Source organism: Crocodylus siamensis, chromosome 2 (assembly GCF_052110815.1).
Source record: "Crocodylus siamensis isolate JL-2025a chromosome 2, ASM5211081v1, whole genome shotgun sequence".
In the NCBI taxonomy this organism is placed as follows: Eukaryota; Metazoa; Chordata; order Crocodylia; family Crocodylidae; genus Crocodylus; species Crocodylus siamensis.
Genome location: NC_143396.1, coordinates 257,147,942 through 257,166,343, shown reverse-complemented (window position 1 = coordinate 257,166,343; position 18,402 = coordinate 257,147,942). Strand labels below are relative to the sequence as shown.

The 18,402-nt window shown below is 39.2% G+C and overlaps 1 protein-coding gene across 1 annotated transcript; it reads left to right on the top strand.

Annotated features, from left to right (window-relative positions):
• Nucleotides 1-378: 378 nt before the first annotated feature.
• DIO2 (iodothyronine deiodinase 2) lies at nt 379-18,123 on the top strand. The gene is made up of 2 exons (XM_090033816.1): nt 379-1,172; nt 12,121-18,123. Exons 1-2 carry the CDS (start codon nt 951-953, stop codon nt 12,739-12,741), a joined length of 843 nt encoding a protein of 280 aa, XP_089889942.1. The 5' UTR covers nt 379-950; the 3' UTR covers nt 12,742-18,123.
• The last annotated feature ends 279 nt before the right edge of the window (nt 18,124-18,402 follow it).

Sequence of the window (18,402 nt, the reverse complement as noted above, 5' to 3'; positions counted from 1 at the left end):
GAAAAGACAAAAGGGCAAAGAAAATAAAAAGCCTCAGGAGAAAAAACTAGCAGATGCCTATGTTGCTGTGTTACCTTCCACGTCATACAAAAATACATTTTCCAAAGTTTGAAAGCACTTAACAGCACTCAGAAGTACACTGATTTTTTTTCCTTTTCAACAACAAAGCAAAGTTCCAGCCTCCCTCCCTCCCTCTCTCTCTCTCTCTTTTTTTCTCTTCTCTTAAAAAAAAAAAAAAAAGTTTTGAGAATTTCACTTTTCTATTCACTGCAGTCCTGGCCAAAGTAAAGCCCTCTTTTACATTGACGTCAAGATCTTTACTAAGATTAGGGTTTCATTTCTCTATTGCAGCAATTAGCCAGGGAATGTATAAAAGGCTACAGGGAAGCAAGCTAGGACTCTAGAGGGAAAGCACTTTGCACCACAGACAGATAGCAAGAGAGAGGGAGAGAGAGAGGAGGGAGGAAGGAGCAAGCGAGAGAGGAAAAGAAAGTTTGTATACAGAGACGTAAAAAAAAAAGTCTTGTTGCACCTGGTAGCACTGGTGAAACAGAAATGAGAGTTCTGCTTCATGCTTAAATAGCTGAGAGACAATGGGATAGTAGGGCAAAGTTAACAATCTCTGCTTAAATTTTGTAACTGCAGGGTACTGGAAGCACAGCTGCCTCCCGCTTTAATGTAGTCTTAAGGGCTACTGGAAAAGGGAACTTTTTTTTTAACATCTTAGCCTCTGAAAAATAAAGAGCAACTTAGAGTTGAATGAATTTCCTGCAGAGTTATGGGTTTTGACCAGACAGATTCTATTTAACCATCTCTACTGACTTTAAAGAAAGACACAGAGAGGCTGGGGAGCTTTTTAAAAATGTATTTTAGTTTAGTTTTTTTTCAATGAGGGTACAGGGGGAAAAAGGGAGCTGAAGGCAGCCTGTTGAAGAGCAGCAGCAGGGAAGATGGGTCTGTTAAGCGTGGATTTGCTGATCACGCTTCAGATCTTGCCGGTTTTTTTCTCCAATTGCCTCTTCCTTGCACTCTATGATTCTGTGATCCTCCTGAAGCACATGGTGCTGTTTCTGAGTCGGTCTAAGTCTGCGCGTGGTGAGTGGCGAAGGATGCTGACCTCAGAGGGACTGCGTTGCGTCTGGAATAGCTTCCTCCTAGATGCTTACAAACAGGTGGGTGAATGAGACTGGGTTTAAAAGAACAAGAGTGAGTGTTTACTCTGTTCAGGGGTACAGGTGTAAGGAAAGTTCTTTTTGTCCGGGGGAGAGGGGAGGGTTGTGCATACTAGTGCTCACTGTTTGACGGGCATTAGTGGAAGTCAAAATCAGTAGTAATCCAGTGGACAGGGTTTGGCACATGAGTTTCAAGGGCCTGGGTTCTACTCTCTCCTCTGCCAGTGACTCTCTGCGAAGTCTTGGTCATGCTATTTAACTGCCCCCCGCCTCAGTTTCCTCAGATGCCCTATGATGATAGTGACATTTGCATTTATAACATGCTGTGAGATTTGTGGGTGAAAAGAGTTTAATTCAATAGTACCTTTGTCAATTTTTAACCAGTAAAGATCCATGCATTTTCTTTAAATGTTTTGCAAAAATGGAGTCTTGAAATAGGAATCTGGGAACACTCTGAATGTCTATTATAATAAAGGATAAAAATAAACTTGTGTGTGTGTGTGTGTGTGTGTGTTATAACATATATAAATAACACATATTAATATTCCACTTATTTCTTAACTTTTTTCTTGGGAAAGGAGGTTATATGACAGTGTGAGAGGGCTTAAAACAGGAACAATCTTTTTCTCTTACGAAAATGTGATCTGGTAGAGCTTAAAAATGAACTTGACCCTCTGAGGAGCAGCTTCCTGGTGAACTAAGTTATCAATACTAATGGGATTTTTACTGCACAGGCTTTGTTTTTTTAATTTCAAAATTCTATACCGAGATTGACGAGTAAGTCTGTGTTACACCCCTGCATGCAGTTGTATCCCATGTTATAGATTTGGAAACTGAGGGACAAAGCAAGGAAGTGTCTTGTCATTGGCCACCCAGCAGGTAAGTACCAGAGCTGGGACTGAAACCCAGACGTGAATAATTTACCAACCAGTGTTAAGTTAGAGCATATTGTCTTCTTAGAGCACATTCAGCTAAAAGTCACTCAGCCAATGGAGTTAGGACATATGGGATAATTAACCTGTGATGCAGTCATTATCCAATGGAAAGCTGTACTGTGTCTACCTGCAGAATAACATTAAGTATTTATTCTCAACCAGAGCTGTTGGGAACTGTAGGCAGTGGTGTTTGCTTATTGATTAATTGTTATCTTGAATTCCTAGGCATGTATACATGATTTTCGCTATATATTGCAAATACAAATTATCCTAGCTATGCCAGATCCTAACCCACCACTGTACAAATCAGACAAAAAGGCAAACCTTATCAAGTCAAAAAATAAAACTTACTACTTCTATAATACTTTCATCATCACATCAATTCATGGACCTTAATTCAATGAACTTCTCAATGCCTTTGTGAAGTAAACGGGTAAATATTACTGTTCCCATTTTACAGATGGGGAAAGTGAGGCAGCAAGGCTTACATGACTCGTCAAAGAAGGCAGTAGCAGAGCTGTGAGTAGTACTTACGAGTTCCCATCTGTTAGGCTTGAGCTCTGAACATTGCCCCCACCTACAGAGAAGGCTGGAAGTTCAAAACCTCCAAAAACCCTTTTTTTAATGGAAGCTACATAATCTCTGTAGTTAGTAACATAGACTTTTAAGTGACATATAAAGCACTTTAAAATAAAGGTGTAGCATTAGGTGTAAAATTACTTGCTCCTTTATGGACCTGCCAAGTCCTGCATTTGTGATTTGCATTTCCCAAACTTTCATTGATGGTATGAGTAACACCTAAAGGAGTGGGGAGCTTGGCATTATGTTTGGTATTAACAATAAAATGCTAATCTTCAGCTAAGGTCTTGGAACATAATAAAAAATTCATTTACATTTAAACAACATAGAATCAGGTCACTTTTTAACCGCCAGGCTATGAAGGGTCCTAGAATGAAATCCTGGCCCTGTTGAAGTCAATGGCAAAATTCAGACTAACTGTAATGACGGCAGTATTTCCTCCCAGGTCTCAAAAGGGGTATAAATTCACAGCAGTGATTCTTAGTGGAAAGCTATATTGACTTTAAAAGTTCCTGATTCAGCAGCCACAACAATCAAAGACATCATCAAAGCACTTTGGATTGGGTCAGAAGACCATTGGTGAAGTCTGAGTATTGTAGACAAACAAAGATGAGTACGGGAGCCAAACAGTTGAGGGCATAAAATACATTGAGAAATAGTTGATTGCATCTGAATCCTTGAGAGTCTTTTGCTGTTTCTGTACAGACAAAAACTGTAAACAGGAAGCCACTTTGTTCTCACAGGGTTCAAAGAAGAACAAACTTGTTCTGTGCCCTAAATATGAAAAAACCAGGCAAAACAGTAAAATGCATGAACTGAAAGGCTGTTCTGCACAGTCTCTTTTTCCCCAAGGTAGGTTTTCCCAAGTCTGGAGTGGGACTTTGTGTGTCAGGACCTTTTAATTGTTGTATTCCCAACCGAACTCAGTAGGTCAAGTGAGTTGGAGTCTACAGGCATTAGAACTGAATAACAAATTGGTTGCATTAGCATTTCTGTAAACATGCAAGTTATTTAACCATTATTATACTTTGTCCCTTAGTTTTCCCCTTTAAAGCCTGGCATTAACAAAGCATTTACATATGTAATAAAGTCCAGCCTTTTTAGTAAAGCAGGTGCCCTACTTCCGTTGATGTCAAAGGATCTTAAAGACATCATGGCATGCTTCAGTACTTCTCTGAATCGGGACCTTATTGACCATTAATAATATTTTACAGTTGTACAATGAAGATCAAGTGAGGTTCTCAGAATATTTTACAGATATTCCCAAAGCCTCACAGCACCCATGTGACATGCATATGTGATACAATTCTCATGACTGAGACAGAAACATTGAGATACAGATAGTTAAACTGGCCTAAAGCAAGAGGGAGCAAGTTAGCAGAACTGCTGGGCATAGAACAGGAACTCCTACTCTTATCCACTGTGATGATATTTAGTAATAATAATCATATTAGTATATAATAACTATTACATTGCTGCTGCACTCTTCAGTGCATTTGTAAACACTTTATCTAAGAGGTAAGCATAAGCTCCACTGAATACCTGGGGAAACTGAGGCATGCAGAAGTGAAGTGACCTGCTCAGTGTCACCAGTAATCTTGCAGAGGAACAGATCCCCTATCTTCTGAACCATTACCCAGTGCTGTATTTGGCCCCCTCTACATGTTACAGATTTTGCGCATTGAACTAGTTAATTGTACAATTACCTTGAGGCCAGCTACATGTGCAAAGTAGCCATACCATAAAAAGCTCCCACCAGCTATAAAGTTAGACCTTGAAAATGTATAGCTGGATTCCAGCAGTTGGCGGGGAGGGGGTGCCCCAGGGTTATGGCATTCTGGCTGACCACAACCCCCCCCTGAGGCTAGTTGGTCATAGCAGCCATGATCTCCCAGTGCTGGGGGTTTCATCACCCTTAAGGCTGAGGGATCATGGCAGCTGGGATCTCCCAGTCCTGGGGATGCATGGGGTGCCTCTGTGGCTAGGAGCCCCTCTATGGAGGGGGTTCCTAGGCATGGGAGCTTGTTTTTTTGCTGGTATTGGGAGCAGCCCAGGATTGGGTTCTACCTGTGTGGGAAATAAGGTGCAATGAATGGAATCTAATGCATGATCCCACAATCATACCTCCTGATATGAACATGTGGCATGGCAGGAGGCACAATTGTGTGAATCACACATTTAGATCCCATTGTACCTTTACCTGCATATGTAGAGGGGCTTTCTATTATGCAGCATTTTCTTTCCCAGCCAAGAAATTGCCTTTGAGATCTTTATGTAGGTGTTGTCTACACAGGATAATTGACTGGAATAGCTGCTGTTCAGGAACTTGTGTAGACACCAGGTTCTGGAATCATTGTGATATAATAAAGCATTTACAAGGAAAGAAAGATGTTACAGAATAGCTATTGCAGGATTTTTTCCACAGTAGCTATTTCAGTCAGTTTCTCCCATTGGAAACCCATTTTTGTCCATCATACCCAAACTTGAACTTGTTTTTCCATTGTTGCCTTGTTGTTATAAATTATTATTGCAAATTGCTGCAGAAATTTGATGCAAACCTTTAGTTAAAACATTCCCATGTAGGCAGGACCTAGTATTAACAATTAAAGACTTTAACATCCCCAGTGGGCAAATAATGCGTAATTTGAATTGTTTGTTTAACAAATATACAATATTTTCTTTCACTGGAACTACTTATATAAGATATTTTCCACCCCTCAGAATAGGAATGGCTGAGTAATTCTCTCATGTTTGTTTATTTTTCCCTACGTAAAATTTATCCATGATTAATGTATTTCTTCCTGTGTCCGGAACTCTGATTTCTGATTTCAACATCTGCCAGATTCCGTGTTGATGCTGTTTGGCGTGGTTTTTCTTTAAAATTTCTAGAACACAGGAAGAAAACGTGTGCTGTGTCACAGACCAATGTTCCTTAAAACCAAGTTGATTATCATAATGGGGAGTTAACAGGGCTAGCGGACAAAGCAGAACAATTCTTTATCAGAGAAAATGTAAGGGAAGGTGCTTTCTTGTTATTTGGACACTTTTTTTTTCCTGCTGTAAGCAGTTCTGTAGAATTGCTGGATGCTATGATCAGCCCCAGAAATGGGGAATGCCTTGACTACTAAGAAAACGTATATATTTACTTGTCTAGGTGCACCTGGGCACACGCAAACACAAAGCAACCCTCCCCCCAACAATATGTGTTTTAGGGATATTAAAATGGTTCTCATTGATTTATATGTCATCCATGTGAAAAACAAAGCAATGACATCACACCACCTCATCATGCACTTTCTATATGCCACATTTCTTCCAAAACTGCAGAAAATTTGTTATGGACAGAGTAAAGAACATTACTGGAACTATTTTCTGACTCTCTTTACCTCTAAGATCATGTACACTAGGACTATGATGAATCCAGTTCTTGAAAGTCCTGAAGGAGGGAAAAATCTCAACCAATGCTATTTAAAAATTGGATCTTTAATAGCTGTTGAACAGAAAGTGTTCCCTCTGGCATCTCTAAACTAATAATGGTGGAGACAAGTGAGGTAATGAATAGAAGATAGATCACTCTAGAGCTATTTGGTTCAGTGCTCTCTCTCTAAAGCATTCAGTCCTGCCACTGTTGGAGACAGGATACTGGATAAAACTATTGGTCTGACCCAGTATGGTAGGCACTTCTTATGTACTTATATATAAATCCCATATGCACATATATCCTAATAGATGAATGGGTCAGTAGATGAGTGGTTATGGAGTTGTGCATTTATATGTACAGCCCTTTCCTGTCTCTAAAAGGGGTTGAATCAAAAGCAGAATGATGCACAGAGTACAGAACCAGATTAAAACTTTAGGGCATGGGCACACTGCTAGATTTATTGGAGGCAAAAAAAATGATCCTATAAATGCCAAATATCTGAGAGCTGGAGGGGAGGTGCAATTAGCTTGCCTGGCATACCCTCAAACAATAGCATAATTAGGGTTGGGCATGCAGGGCACCAAGCCTGGGCATCCACTTAAGAAGGGGGCATGAAATTGGCAGGTGTCACCACTGCCGGCTTGGCCACCACCACTGGCCAGGGTACAAAAACTGCTTGTTATACCTCTTCCCTCCAACAGTAAGCTACCTCTCCCTATGTAATGGGTGCACTCATATCTGAAGACACCAGCACTCAGAACAGTGCTGGAATGGCATTGCGAGTCCTGACTACCTGAGAGAGGTAATATTTACACGTATGACATAAGGAGCAACTGGACCTTTCCTGTTCTTCAGCACACCCGTGCTTGACTATGGTATTTTTGGGAGGCTGTTTAGATATTGGAGCAAAGCCCTCTTAGACTAAACCCTTATGCACTTATCACTGTTGTTTATTTTGATCTAGAGGGTAAGAACATGTCTCTTTCTTTGTACTGCAGAGCAATAAGGGGATCTTATGAAGTAAGTTTTCTGGTAAAAAGGAATTATTAAATAGTTGCAAGTCCAAAGTGTTGGCATTGCATGATGTTTAATAAAAAGAAATATGTCTCCCAAACCTATATTAATAATGTTGATTTTACAAAAGGGACCATCAGCAAAATTGTTTTCACTTAAATTTACAAATACAAATAATAGTTAATTCAAGAAATCATGAAAAATCATGAAAAAAATACAAAAAAACTGTCTTCCCAGAGGAGTGAGTATTCCATCTTGACTTCTGTGAAATCCTATGAAATATGAACTTCCATTTCTACCCAGGAAGACTTTTTTACAATCTTTTTTCCAATGCCTGATGAAGGGTGTTTGTGCCCCAAAGCTTGCAATTAAAGATTTTTTTTTTTTGCAAAAATCTTGTTGGTCTAATAAAAGATATAATTTCTACTATGATCCCTGACTGCACCAATCATGAAAGCAGTTTTTAAAAAAATAAAGAAATATAATTCAAACTTTCCCTCGTAGTGTTGGGAAGTTAAATTGTGTCTGGAAACCAGGAAGTGAAACTGACTGTAAACAGCAAAAGTACCAAGGAAGCTTTAAGGAAGGAAAAAAATAACATAGTAAAACTTAGTGATCGTTATTAATAGTAATCATGCTTGTAGTGTCTAGGGACCAGGCCAGATCAGGGATCTGTTATACTAGGCACTGTTACAAAGAAGATGACCCCAAAGAATGTACACTCTAAATATACAAGACAGAGAAAGGGTAGGGATATTTATGGTTATTGTACATGGGGTCAAATCCTGTTCTCTTAACTTACAAATGCAAACCTATACCTTCCAAGCCATCTTTACACAATTTCTCAATTTTGGCCTTTATGTGAAAAAAAAATAAATCCTCATGAACTAATGTGTAAGTCTGTGCTCCTTTTCTCCTGCCTTCTGTCTCCATCTGCCTTCTGAAGACTTTCTTCAGCCATGACCCCACAGGAAGTTAGTTACTGACTTTATCTTGATATCCTCCTGTGCACAGGCCTGGCTCCCAACAGATCACCATCTCCAATGACCTTCCTAAGTATGATGAAAAGGAATTAAATGGACAGCAAAGATTCAAAATAACATTTCAAATAAATTAATGGGAACTATTCCTCAAATATCCTTTAATCTAGATAATAGTAATTAATAAATAATAAATGCCTCAATCTAATCTTGTAGGTGTTGTCCACAAGGGTTGGTTCAGAGCTACATTTCACTTACCGGGCTGCTACACTCTGTGCCCTGCCTCCTTTTGGCTCACCCTGTCTGTCTTTGAAACATGGTAACTCCAGGTGCTGACACTCTGCCTGGTCTTCCTATGGGCAGAGTAGGTATGGGAAGCAAAATCTCCTTATGCCTTCCCAGCGAGGTGCATCCTCATGAATGGGCCAGGCAGTTTTTGGCTGTAAGTAAGAAGAGGAGGATTTGACCATTTATGTTTGTCTAGGTTAATTTCTGGTAAATCTTCTCCCCTTTCCTCCCTCAGCCTCAAACACCTTTAAATAAAGATCAAGGGCTCTGCAATAGTATGGATAAAATGCATGATTAGGAATTGGATGAGATGCTGGTAAATGAGAAGGCATGAAAGAGACGGATTGGATAGGGGTTAAGAGCTCAAAGTGTTCCATGTATGAGCAAGATCTGGATTCCAGGCCTTAGTACAGTGTGTCCGTATTTGAACAGCTAATATTGTTTGTTAATTTTCTGGCAATGCCTAGTTTCTTCAGGGAGCCAACACAGCCTGATGAGCCTGCTGAAGAGTGAAAATCCCTGATGTAAGGCTTGAAAGAAATGTTTGCATGCCAAGGATCCCAACAGAGTTATGCTAAACCCAATGGAAAGCAAATTAAAAAAAAAAATGTAAATGATAAAATGACATTTTGTCCATGGGGGTGTTGAAAATGCGTGACAAAGTAGTATGTTCCATTTCTAACTTGTAATTTATGAATAGGTCTTTCTATTCCACTCTGTTCCCCTTGTCCCATGAACATACACAAGCTACCTCTTCATTTTGTCATCTATGTGCTAAAGCAGCACTAGCCTTTCTCCCCTTTTCAGAGAACTCCAGAAGGAAATGCCCAGTATAAGGGCAATTAAATGACTGCAAGATTGGCTCTCCTCATACAAAATGCTTTGGAGGTAGGGAGATCCTTCTGCTTGTACTGATAGTGAGGCAGGGATTATGTTTCATTCTTAATTTGGCTTTCCCTCTTTAATCAGAAGGGGATATAGGGCCCTTCCTGATTTCCATCTCAGCTGGGGACCCATAAAGCCAGCTTTGATGTGAGTACGTGATTATAGAAATCCTGGAGCTAGTTATTGCGTGTGAGAGAAATTCTGCTGGTTTCTTTCTCAGAACATATTTTTCTCCTGCTTTTGTCTATGATTTCAAAAGAGGGTTGGCTGAATACATTTTTTGCTTGGCATTTTCATTATGTCCATTTTTTTTTTTCAAGAGTGACTCTTTTTTTTCTTTCACTAATAAATAATAACAACAAAGGAAACAGAAAAGTCCCACAATGCAGTTGATCAGAAATGAAGATATTGTTCTATGTCAATCCCATTCCTGAGCTGCATGAAATAAAGAACCTCTTTGGGAACATCAAAAGTTCATCAGGACCAATTAGTGGAGATGCTGTGGCTTGTGTATAAGCGCCAATGACCAGGCAGGGTTGGTTTTTTGGAGTGGCTAATGCTGGCATAGCACAAGGCACCAACCTAATTACTCTTCTGCAAGAGCAGAAAATGCCTTGTGAATGCTTGCTTGGCAAGCCTGTCTCATTAAGGACAAAAAAAAAAAAACCCCACCCAGCAGCAGCAAGAACAACAACAACAACAATCCCACCCCACCCCCAACCAAACAAAAGTACTCCTAGAAGCAGAAAGTAATATGATAGGTAACCTGCGGCCATAAGACTTTCTTTGTGACTGAGAAATTAAATGAGCTTAGCTGTACCATGGCTTATCTTCATGGATTTCTGATTTACTAGATGACATGGAGCCAGGAACTGGTTTGTATTTTGTTTCTAAAACTCATTGGTCTGGAAAGTTCTGCTTATAGGAGGGACAGAGCATACTGACACTGTTGGAGCACAATCATGCATGCCAATGCCCTTGCCACCAGTGTGACTTGAAGAGCACTACTATACTCATGTCCAATGGAAACACGTTGGGCTTTTTTTCCCATCCAAGATTTACAGACCTTCTTAGTGCAAGTAGCATTTGGGAGAGATGAAAGATTAGTTGGTCGTGAAAAGTCTATATGACGAGGTTAGCTTCTCTTTCTGCCAGTATGAACTCCATAAACAGCTTGTGGTTTCCTCAGATTTATTAGTGATTATGCAGTTGGCCAGAAAACTTTCATTCATAATTTTTTTTCAAAGTAAAACGAGAAAAAATAGGCAAAATCTGTTTACAGTCTTTGGAGCAGCTTTGTTTATTAGTCTTATTTAGTCATTGAATTCATATTATAAAGCCAGCATCACATTGGCAGATACCAAAATGAGCTGGGTCCTGTCATCATTCCTTAATTTCCATTGGGATTTTCTTTCCTCTTGAAAAATGGTATAGATTCACCTTAAGATTTTTGGATCCAAGGACTAGACCAGAAGCTGTAATCATCCACCCAACAGATGCAAGTTCATTGCAAAACATCACTTATTTCAAAGGCAACAAAACAGTGATTCGGGCTTTGATTGGTTGTCTTTAAAGCGCTAACAACAGGCAGGCATAGTTACCTAGTGCTCAGATCAAAGAACTTTGTGAGTCCAGGCCTTTAGGATTCTATTCTTTCCTTATGAACTTTGGGATGTTTGAGCCTCATTTATCCCATATTAAATAGATACAAGGGTTGCTTGCTGTTTTACAAATATGTCATGAGGCTTCTTTATGGAAGTATACATTCCTGAAGCCTTAAATAAACCAGCACATTTTCCTATGAAATTTCTACTGGCTATAAGAGAGTCATGGGAGAGAAGAAGATCAGATTCAGTATGGGTCCCTCTTTTGAAGGAGTGGGATTGAACCATGAATGATCATGCATATGCTCATCAGGGACCATCAAGTGTCAGGTGTAGCGATGAAAGTCCTTCTATCTACAACATTTACTTCTGGATCTCAGCAGTAGTGGAAGTGATTTATTTTCCTCTCGCTGAACATCCAGTTCCCAGTCTTACTTATTGTATTGGGGTTGTCTGGAGACAATGCTTGGTAATGTAATCTGGGATGAGCTCTGTGCCCAAACTCAGTTTTAAACTTTACTCAGTTTTTACTGGCTTCTGACTCAATTTAAATTCCTGTTGATTTCAGTAAGAGTGCAGCCTCAGTAAGGGATGAATAAAATCTGGATAAGGACTTCAGTGTTTGGCCTCATGTGAATTCATTCAAAACAGCATTTATTTCTGAATGCCATGAACTAGGAGATAAGAAGAGAAATGGAGAAGCACAGAAGTAAATTACACTGTTGAAATATAGTTTGATGCTAAGGGAAGATACATAGGAATTGGTGTGACAGGACTCATTAAAAACAATTTGTAATACTTTTTGATTCTATAACATCAATAAACTGGGGTATCTCAGAGCATTGTGTAGATTTCAGCTTAATCCTGACATCACCTCTGTGAGTTCTGCAGGTTTTCTCTCTATCATATGGCTGGCAAAACTGAGGGACTGGCAGGTGACTTTTCCACAATTGTGCATTGAGTCTTAGGCAGTTCCCGGAGTAAAGCTGAAGATGCCTAACATTCAGTCACTAAATAAACTCTTCTGCTGCTGCTTTCCCTTGATTGTCTTATAGCAGTTGAAGATGACACTTGCCTTGGATAGCTCGTTTCCTAAAACTAGGATCATGCTGAATTTTCCATGTAGAGAACATGGTGCTTTATTTGAATAGCTGATTGTGTTTGCTTTGTGAGAGTGAATACACAGGACACTGTGGCAGGGAGTCACAGTAACTTTATTGTCTTCGTTTGTTTTGCCATCAGGTGAAACTGGGTGGAGAAGCCCCAAACTCCAGAGTGATTCACATAACCAGTGGCGTCAGTGGCGGCAGTACCAGATGCAAGAATGTTGGTGGAAAATTGGGGAGCAAGTGCCATCTCTTGGATTTTGCCAACTCTGAGCGCCCCCTGGTGGTCAACTTTGGTTCAGCTACCTGACCTCCATTCACAAGCCAGCTGTCAGCCTTCAGCAAGCTGGTGGAGGAGTTTTCAGGTGTGGCCGACTTCCTGTTGGTCTACATTGACGAGGCTCACCCATCGGATGGTTGGGCTGCTCCTGGAATCTCGCCCTCTTCATTTGAGGTGAAGAAGCACAAGAACCAGGAAGACCGATGTGCAGCTGCTCACCAGCTCCTGCAGAGGTTTTCCTTGCCCCCCCAGTGCCAAGTAGTGGCTGACTGCATGGATAATAATGCCAATGTAGCCTATGGGGTCTCCTTTGAGCGCGTGTGTATCGTGCAGCGACAGAAAATTGCTTACCTGGGGGGCAAGGGCCCCTTTTTCTACAACCTCCAGGAAGTTCAGCTTTGGCTAGAACAAAACTGCAGCAAGAGATGAAATCCAGCATACGCTGAGGAAAATGTTTCAAAAGTAGTGTCCCTTTAATGTGATATAAAAGGGAAAAAAACACATACTGTTTCGAAAGGTCCCTTTTTGGCCTATTCCAAGAAATAACAAGATCAAATGAATGCATACCAGAAAAGAAAAATAACACAAAAATGATAGTTGTGTGATACAACCCCACTCCTGCCTTCCCAATGGGACAGAAATGGCAACTGTGAAAAAAGTGCCAGTGCCGAGCAGGGAAGATGGTGAGATGAGATATTTCTCTGAGGAGGAACCTATGCATATATTGAAGTGTTGGTGTTAGAATGAGCCAGAAACATTTCTGTTTGGAAGACTCTTGTATAGAGAGGCAATGTAATGAATTTGAACAGGGACATCTCTTTGTTTCACTGATGGCCATGTTAGCCATTGCAAGGAGCCAGAGTCTTGCCATTAATTTGCATAAAATGGAATAGATTATAGCTACTCTCCTCTTCTGATACAGAAGCATGACCCTCCAAAGAGTACAGCACACACAATATAATGCAGTGCCAACTTGCTCTGTGTGTGCAATATATATATCTATGTCTATCTAGCTATCTAGATAGACAGATATATCTATATCTATCTATATATATATATAACATACATGCATGCATACATGAACACACACATTCATATTTACATTAATTTTATATATATATATATATATATGCATATATATATGCATGTTCATGTATGCATGCACAGACACACTATATATAGAGTCCTACATTTAGGCCTTAGCTTAATGAGTACTACTTTGGTATCCCTGTATTAGAGAGGAAGTACTGTGGGGAGAAGCAGGTGATGTGAAGGGAAAATATATATATGAAAAATGAGGCAGGAAAAGACAAAGATTGAAAGAGAAATCTATAATGTTCCACTTTGGAACTGTTAAAAGTGGGACCATTAGTCACCAGCACCCTCTGATGTATATACACAGATCATGCCAATGGCAAGAGAGAAGAGCTCAGCTGATGCCAACCTTCTCTTTATAGAACTAAAAATATGTATTTATCGGTGTCTTTTCTTTTCTTGTTCGTTCTCTCTCTCTTTCTCTCTCTCTCCCTCTCTCTCTCTCTTTCTTTCTTTTTCATTTTTCTTTTTTTTAAAAGACAAACAGTAGAAATAGGGATTATTTTGTGCCTAGTTTTGTAAAAGTAATTTATTTCTTCTTCTCCTATGTTTTTTGTGACAATGACATAGCAGGTGTATTTTTGAATGGGGGGGAACTTATACACCACTTTACCTCATTGGAACAGAAATGTGTCCAGCCAGTTACCCTGTTACATGTGCTCATGTTGATTTTTGCTGTCCGAGATCCCTGCAATTAGTTTACAGCCATGTAAGTGATGTGAATGTTAATCAGTTTTTAACCTTGGGATTGATGAATTGCAGTTCTGCTGTCAGGTAGGATGATGTTTTGTTCACGTTTCATTAACCTACTCAGAAGCTTTCTGAGAACATACTATTGTGTCCTTAACTTTACAGCCATCTCCTTTTTTTTATGAAGTTAAGGATGAACTGAATGAACTACCATGAACAATTGTAACAAATGGCTGATTTCGCTCCAGAATGGGTAAAGAGATTATTTAGAGGTATGCTCAAAGATTTGCTGTCAACTTCAGTTTAGTTTTTGTTAAAAATAAAACAATTTAACGAAGTCTATCAATGGACATTCACCTGGACTAGAGTATTAGAATTGGAAAATGCAATTGGATAGCTACAAGGGTGGAACTGATCAATCTGCTTTCAGTGTCCAAGCTGAGACAACTATTAACCAAGAAAACAGTACAAATATGGAAAAATAAATTGAGAAAGAAATGTATTTTAAATAAAAAATCCTTCTAGTCTATCTGAGATATTAAACCAATACAGAGAAGGACTTAAAATATTAGCTTTGACAATGTCCTTTTAAGCACTCTTGGTGTCTTTTCTTCTGTTTTGGTGCTGCCCAATTTATCTAGCGCACAAACATTTTTAGAAGTGTGGTGCTGCTAAGGACAGATATGAAATCTTGTCAGCAACACATGAGTTTGATTTTCCATACAACTGAGTTGTTCCTTCTTTGACCACCCCCCCTTACACACACACGCACACGCACACGCACACATGCATACACACCATTTGAGAAAGAATGTCAGAGAAGCTGGTGGGGACTGGGCGTCAGAAAGTCAAGTTAATGTGATAGAGTCCAAAGCCTGACACTTCTATCTATTCCAGGTTTTCCAAATTGTTCTAAGTAGTTTTTGGTATGGAGGAAAAAAAAGGACAGTAACATATGCTGTTATTTTCCTTAGAATGGGCTGAAAGTAGGTAGTTAGGAAGAGGAAAAGAAACTGAGCAATGGAAAATGTAGGACGAATATTAATCTGTTCCCAGCCTTATTTTATGCTATGTGAATTCCACTTTTCAGAAAGTGTGATTACATGTACGCAAATGAACTCTTAAGGTCTTTTCAGGAAGATCCATCAAGTCATTCCATTCATTAAAGTTATCATTATCCATGACTGAGTATTGTAGATTGTTGTATCTTTTTAAGACCCTGTGGGATACTTAATAGATTAAATCTTTTAACACAGACAGAAACATAAGAATTGCCATACTAGATCAAACCAGTGGTTCATCTAATCCAGTATCCACTCTTTGACAGTGTCCAGAAAATTAGGGAAGGTGCAAGTATCCTAAATAGGACCATTTTGGTGTAACTGGGCATTTCTACATGAGACGCTGTCTGTGCAGCAGCCAGAAAATACCGCACAGTAGAGCATCACAGCACAGACAGTGGTAATACATTACTGCATAGTACTATTAGGCTGTTGCACAGTAGCATCACCTAAAAGATGTTCTCCAACACCACTGCACAGTAACCAGAGTTATGCGCCTTATGTAGATGCACCCACTGATTTTTAACCGGTAGCCAGTTATTGATTGATTTGTGCCTCTATGATTTTACTCTGCCTAATGCAGCTGCAAATAACTGCATTTTCCATATAAATGACTGACTCTCTTTGGAATCTAGAGAGGTTTAGGGCTCAAATCTGTCTTGTGGCAGTGAGTTCCATACTTAGAAATTCCTATTTTCAGGGTCATATCTGTTGCCTTTCAGTTACATTGAATATGCTCTTGTAATATAAAACAGAGTTAATAGAGGCCCTTAATTTTTCTGCTCTGTGCTTTTCATTTTTTATATATGGCTTTGACATAATTCCTCATGTTTGTTCACTTCTGAAACTAAATAATCTTAAGCTTTTCCATATTTTAAATACAAATTTATGTTTCTAATAACTTCCCCCTCTGCCACCCAATTATTTCTGGAGGCCTTCTGTTTTGTTTGTTTGTTCTCTTTTTTTTCAGAACTGAAAACAGTAGTCCAGGCCAAGACATACAATTGATCTATATAATGACATCAAACTATCTTCTATATTATTTTCTATTCCATTCTTCTGACACTCAAAGTATTATCATTCTATAACTACTGTGGGCATAACTCCAAATGCCTTCTGAAACAAACCTGTCAGTTTCTTTCTTTCTCTTGTTCTTTTGTTCTTTCTTCCTTTAATAGTCTCAGTTGTTTGTCTTGGAAATGTGTTTAATATGACTGTTGAAACATACCTTAAACATAGAAGAGGAATTCTGAATTAGTAAATCTAATACCTCTTTGCATATCTGGAGTTACAGATATTCTGCATGGCTATTTTTTCTCCTTTATGGATTTCTATTATTTTGTCTCCTATGTGCAGTATCTCATTATTCACAGATGTCTGTTCATTGCACAGCAAGGGGATTATAACACTAGCTCCTGTATACAGAAAGTCCACAAAGATAAGAGCTCTCTTTGTTGGCGACATGAATTCCTGACTGTCAAAAACTTTAAGATGCATCAACCTCTGTGGTTATCATGACAGGAATACATTTTGTAAGGTCCTTTTACCTCTCCAGAAACTATGTAGCTAGAAAAAAACAAACAAACAGATGGAAGTATTTCATAGAACAGTAAGCTTAGAGAAAGACATGTTCTCTCTTTTGTGAGTGTTTGATAGAAATGCAGTCTCTACTTTTTGTGATATAAAATGACACAATTTTTAGAAATTAATGATTTTTTTTACTTTTAATTATCACTTTTAATAATAGAAATAGACATGTATGGGTAAGATTAGTCAAGTTAGCAAAATTAAAAAAAAAAAAAGCAGCTATTGATCCTCAGGGTTCAAAGTATAAACTGATTACCAGCTGGGTACAGGAAGGAACACTACTGAAAACATGGCATCACAGTATATGATTAGGCAGGTATACTGGAGTTTGGGTTTGTCTTTGCTTTTGCATTCAGACTTGGTTACTGTTTTAGGATACTGAACCAGATTATTGAGTTATTCCAGTATGGCAAAACTTACTTTTCTAAAATTGTATGGAGTCAACAAAGGCTAGTGACCAAAAATAATCTAGAAAGTAATTCTAGTGACTAGGGAATGCAGTTCTGCATCTCAGCGTTAACATGAGCAATTTCAGGTGTTTTTTAAATATCCAGTAAGCGTATAGCTGAAAAATCAGTAAAAAAAGCCAGGTTCTCCACAAGCTTATGCTTTGTGTCATTATTTAGTACAAAATAAATGAGTGCAAAATGAGTGTAAGCAACAGCAGATGAGCAGGATAACAGTTTTTTCTGCTTTGCACTTGTGTAGGTGATGGCATAAAGTTAAGAAAGTAGGAAAACTGGCTCTGCACATGTAGAAAGGAAATATGAATGACAAAATGTACGTGACTGAACAACTGGGTTAAGCACTTTGAAAAGCTAAAAGCAATCATGCTTCTGAAGGTGAACTAAAGGGGGAAATCCACCAAGTTTCTAAAAATGTATTGGTGCTGTGCATACGTGTGAATGACAGAGAAATACCTTTCTGTGTTATTGGCTGTAAGATTAAGATATTTATGACATGAATTCAGTACTATAACCAAAGCAATAAAAGAGGTAATATTGGCCAGTTTTGTTCAACTCTGCACCATGTCAATGCAGAATCCATATTCAGCAAACTACAGGCCAACATTCTGGCCTGTAAAGATGGTGGGGGGGAGTAAGGGTGAAGCAAAGATGCCAGTGTGCTCATGAAGACCGCCAACAAAAGAGTAACTTGCTCCGTTTGCGTTCAGATGCCATCACACTGGCATGTCTCTCTACATCTTTCTGTCCCTGTGTTTAAGGAGGAGTCTGTTTGAGGTCCGTTGACATGAGTTCTGTCTAAACGTGGTGTAGATGCATGAATGTGTGTGTAGATGTGTGCATCACTGTTATATGTCAGTAGTTTGCTTTGCAGGAGAGCCAGCAAAAATGTTCTATAATATTGGTGCTCTGTGGAACATGTGCTTTTTAGAACTTTTTTCTTGTATTTTAATAAAATCTAAAGAAAAAAAATCCAATTTTCCATGTTCTTATTTCTATAAGGCTAAGTACAGACAGTCAAAAAGCCCAAGGCTGAATAAATTCAATCTTCACAGCTTCACACAATCTTCAACTGTGCAGATTAAACTGAGAAACAAGTGAACAGACATTCACCTTTGATTCTGGAAATGCAGCCACATGCCTGCAGTGGCCCAGGCCAGAAGCCAGGGGGCTCTAGAACGCACCTCCCTGCTTGGCTGGAGCGGACAACTTGGGCCAAGGCTAGCTGTGAGGGGGCGTTT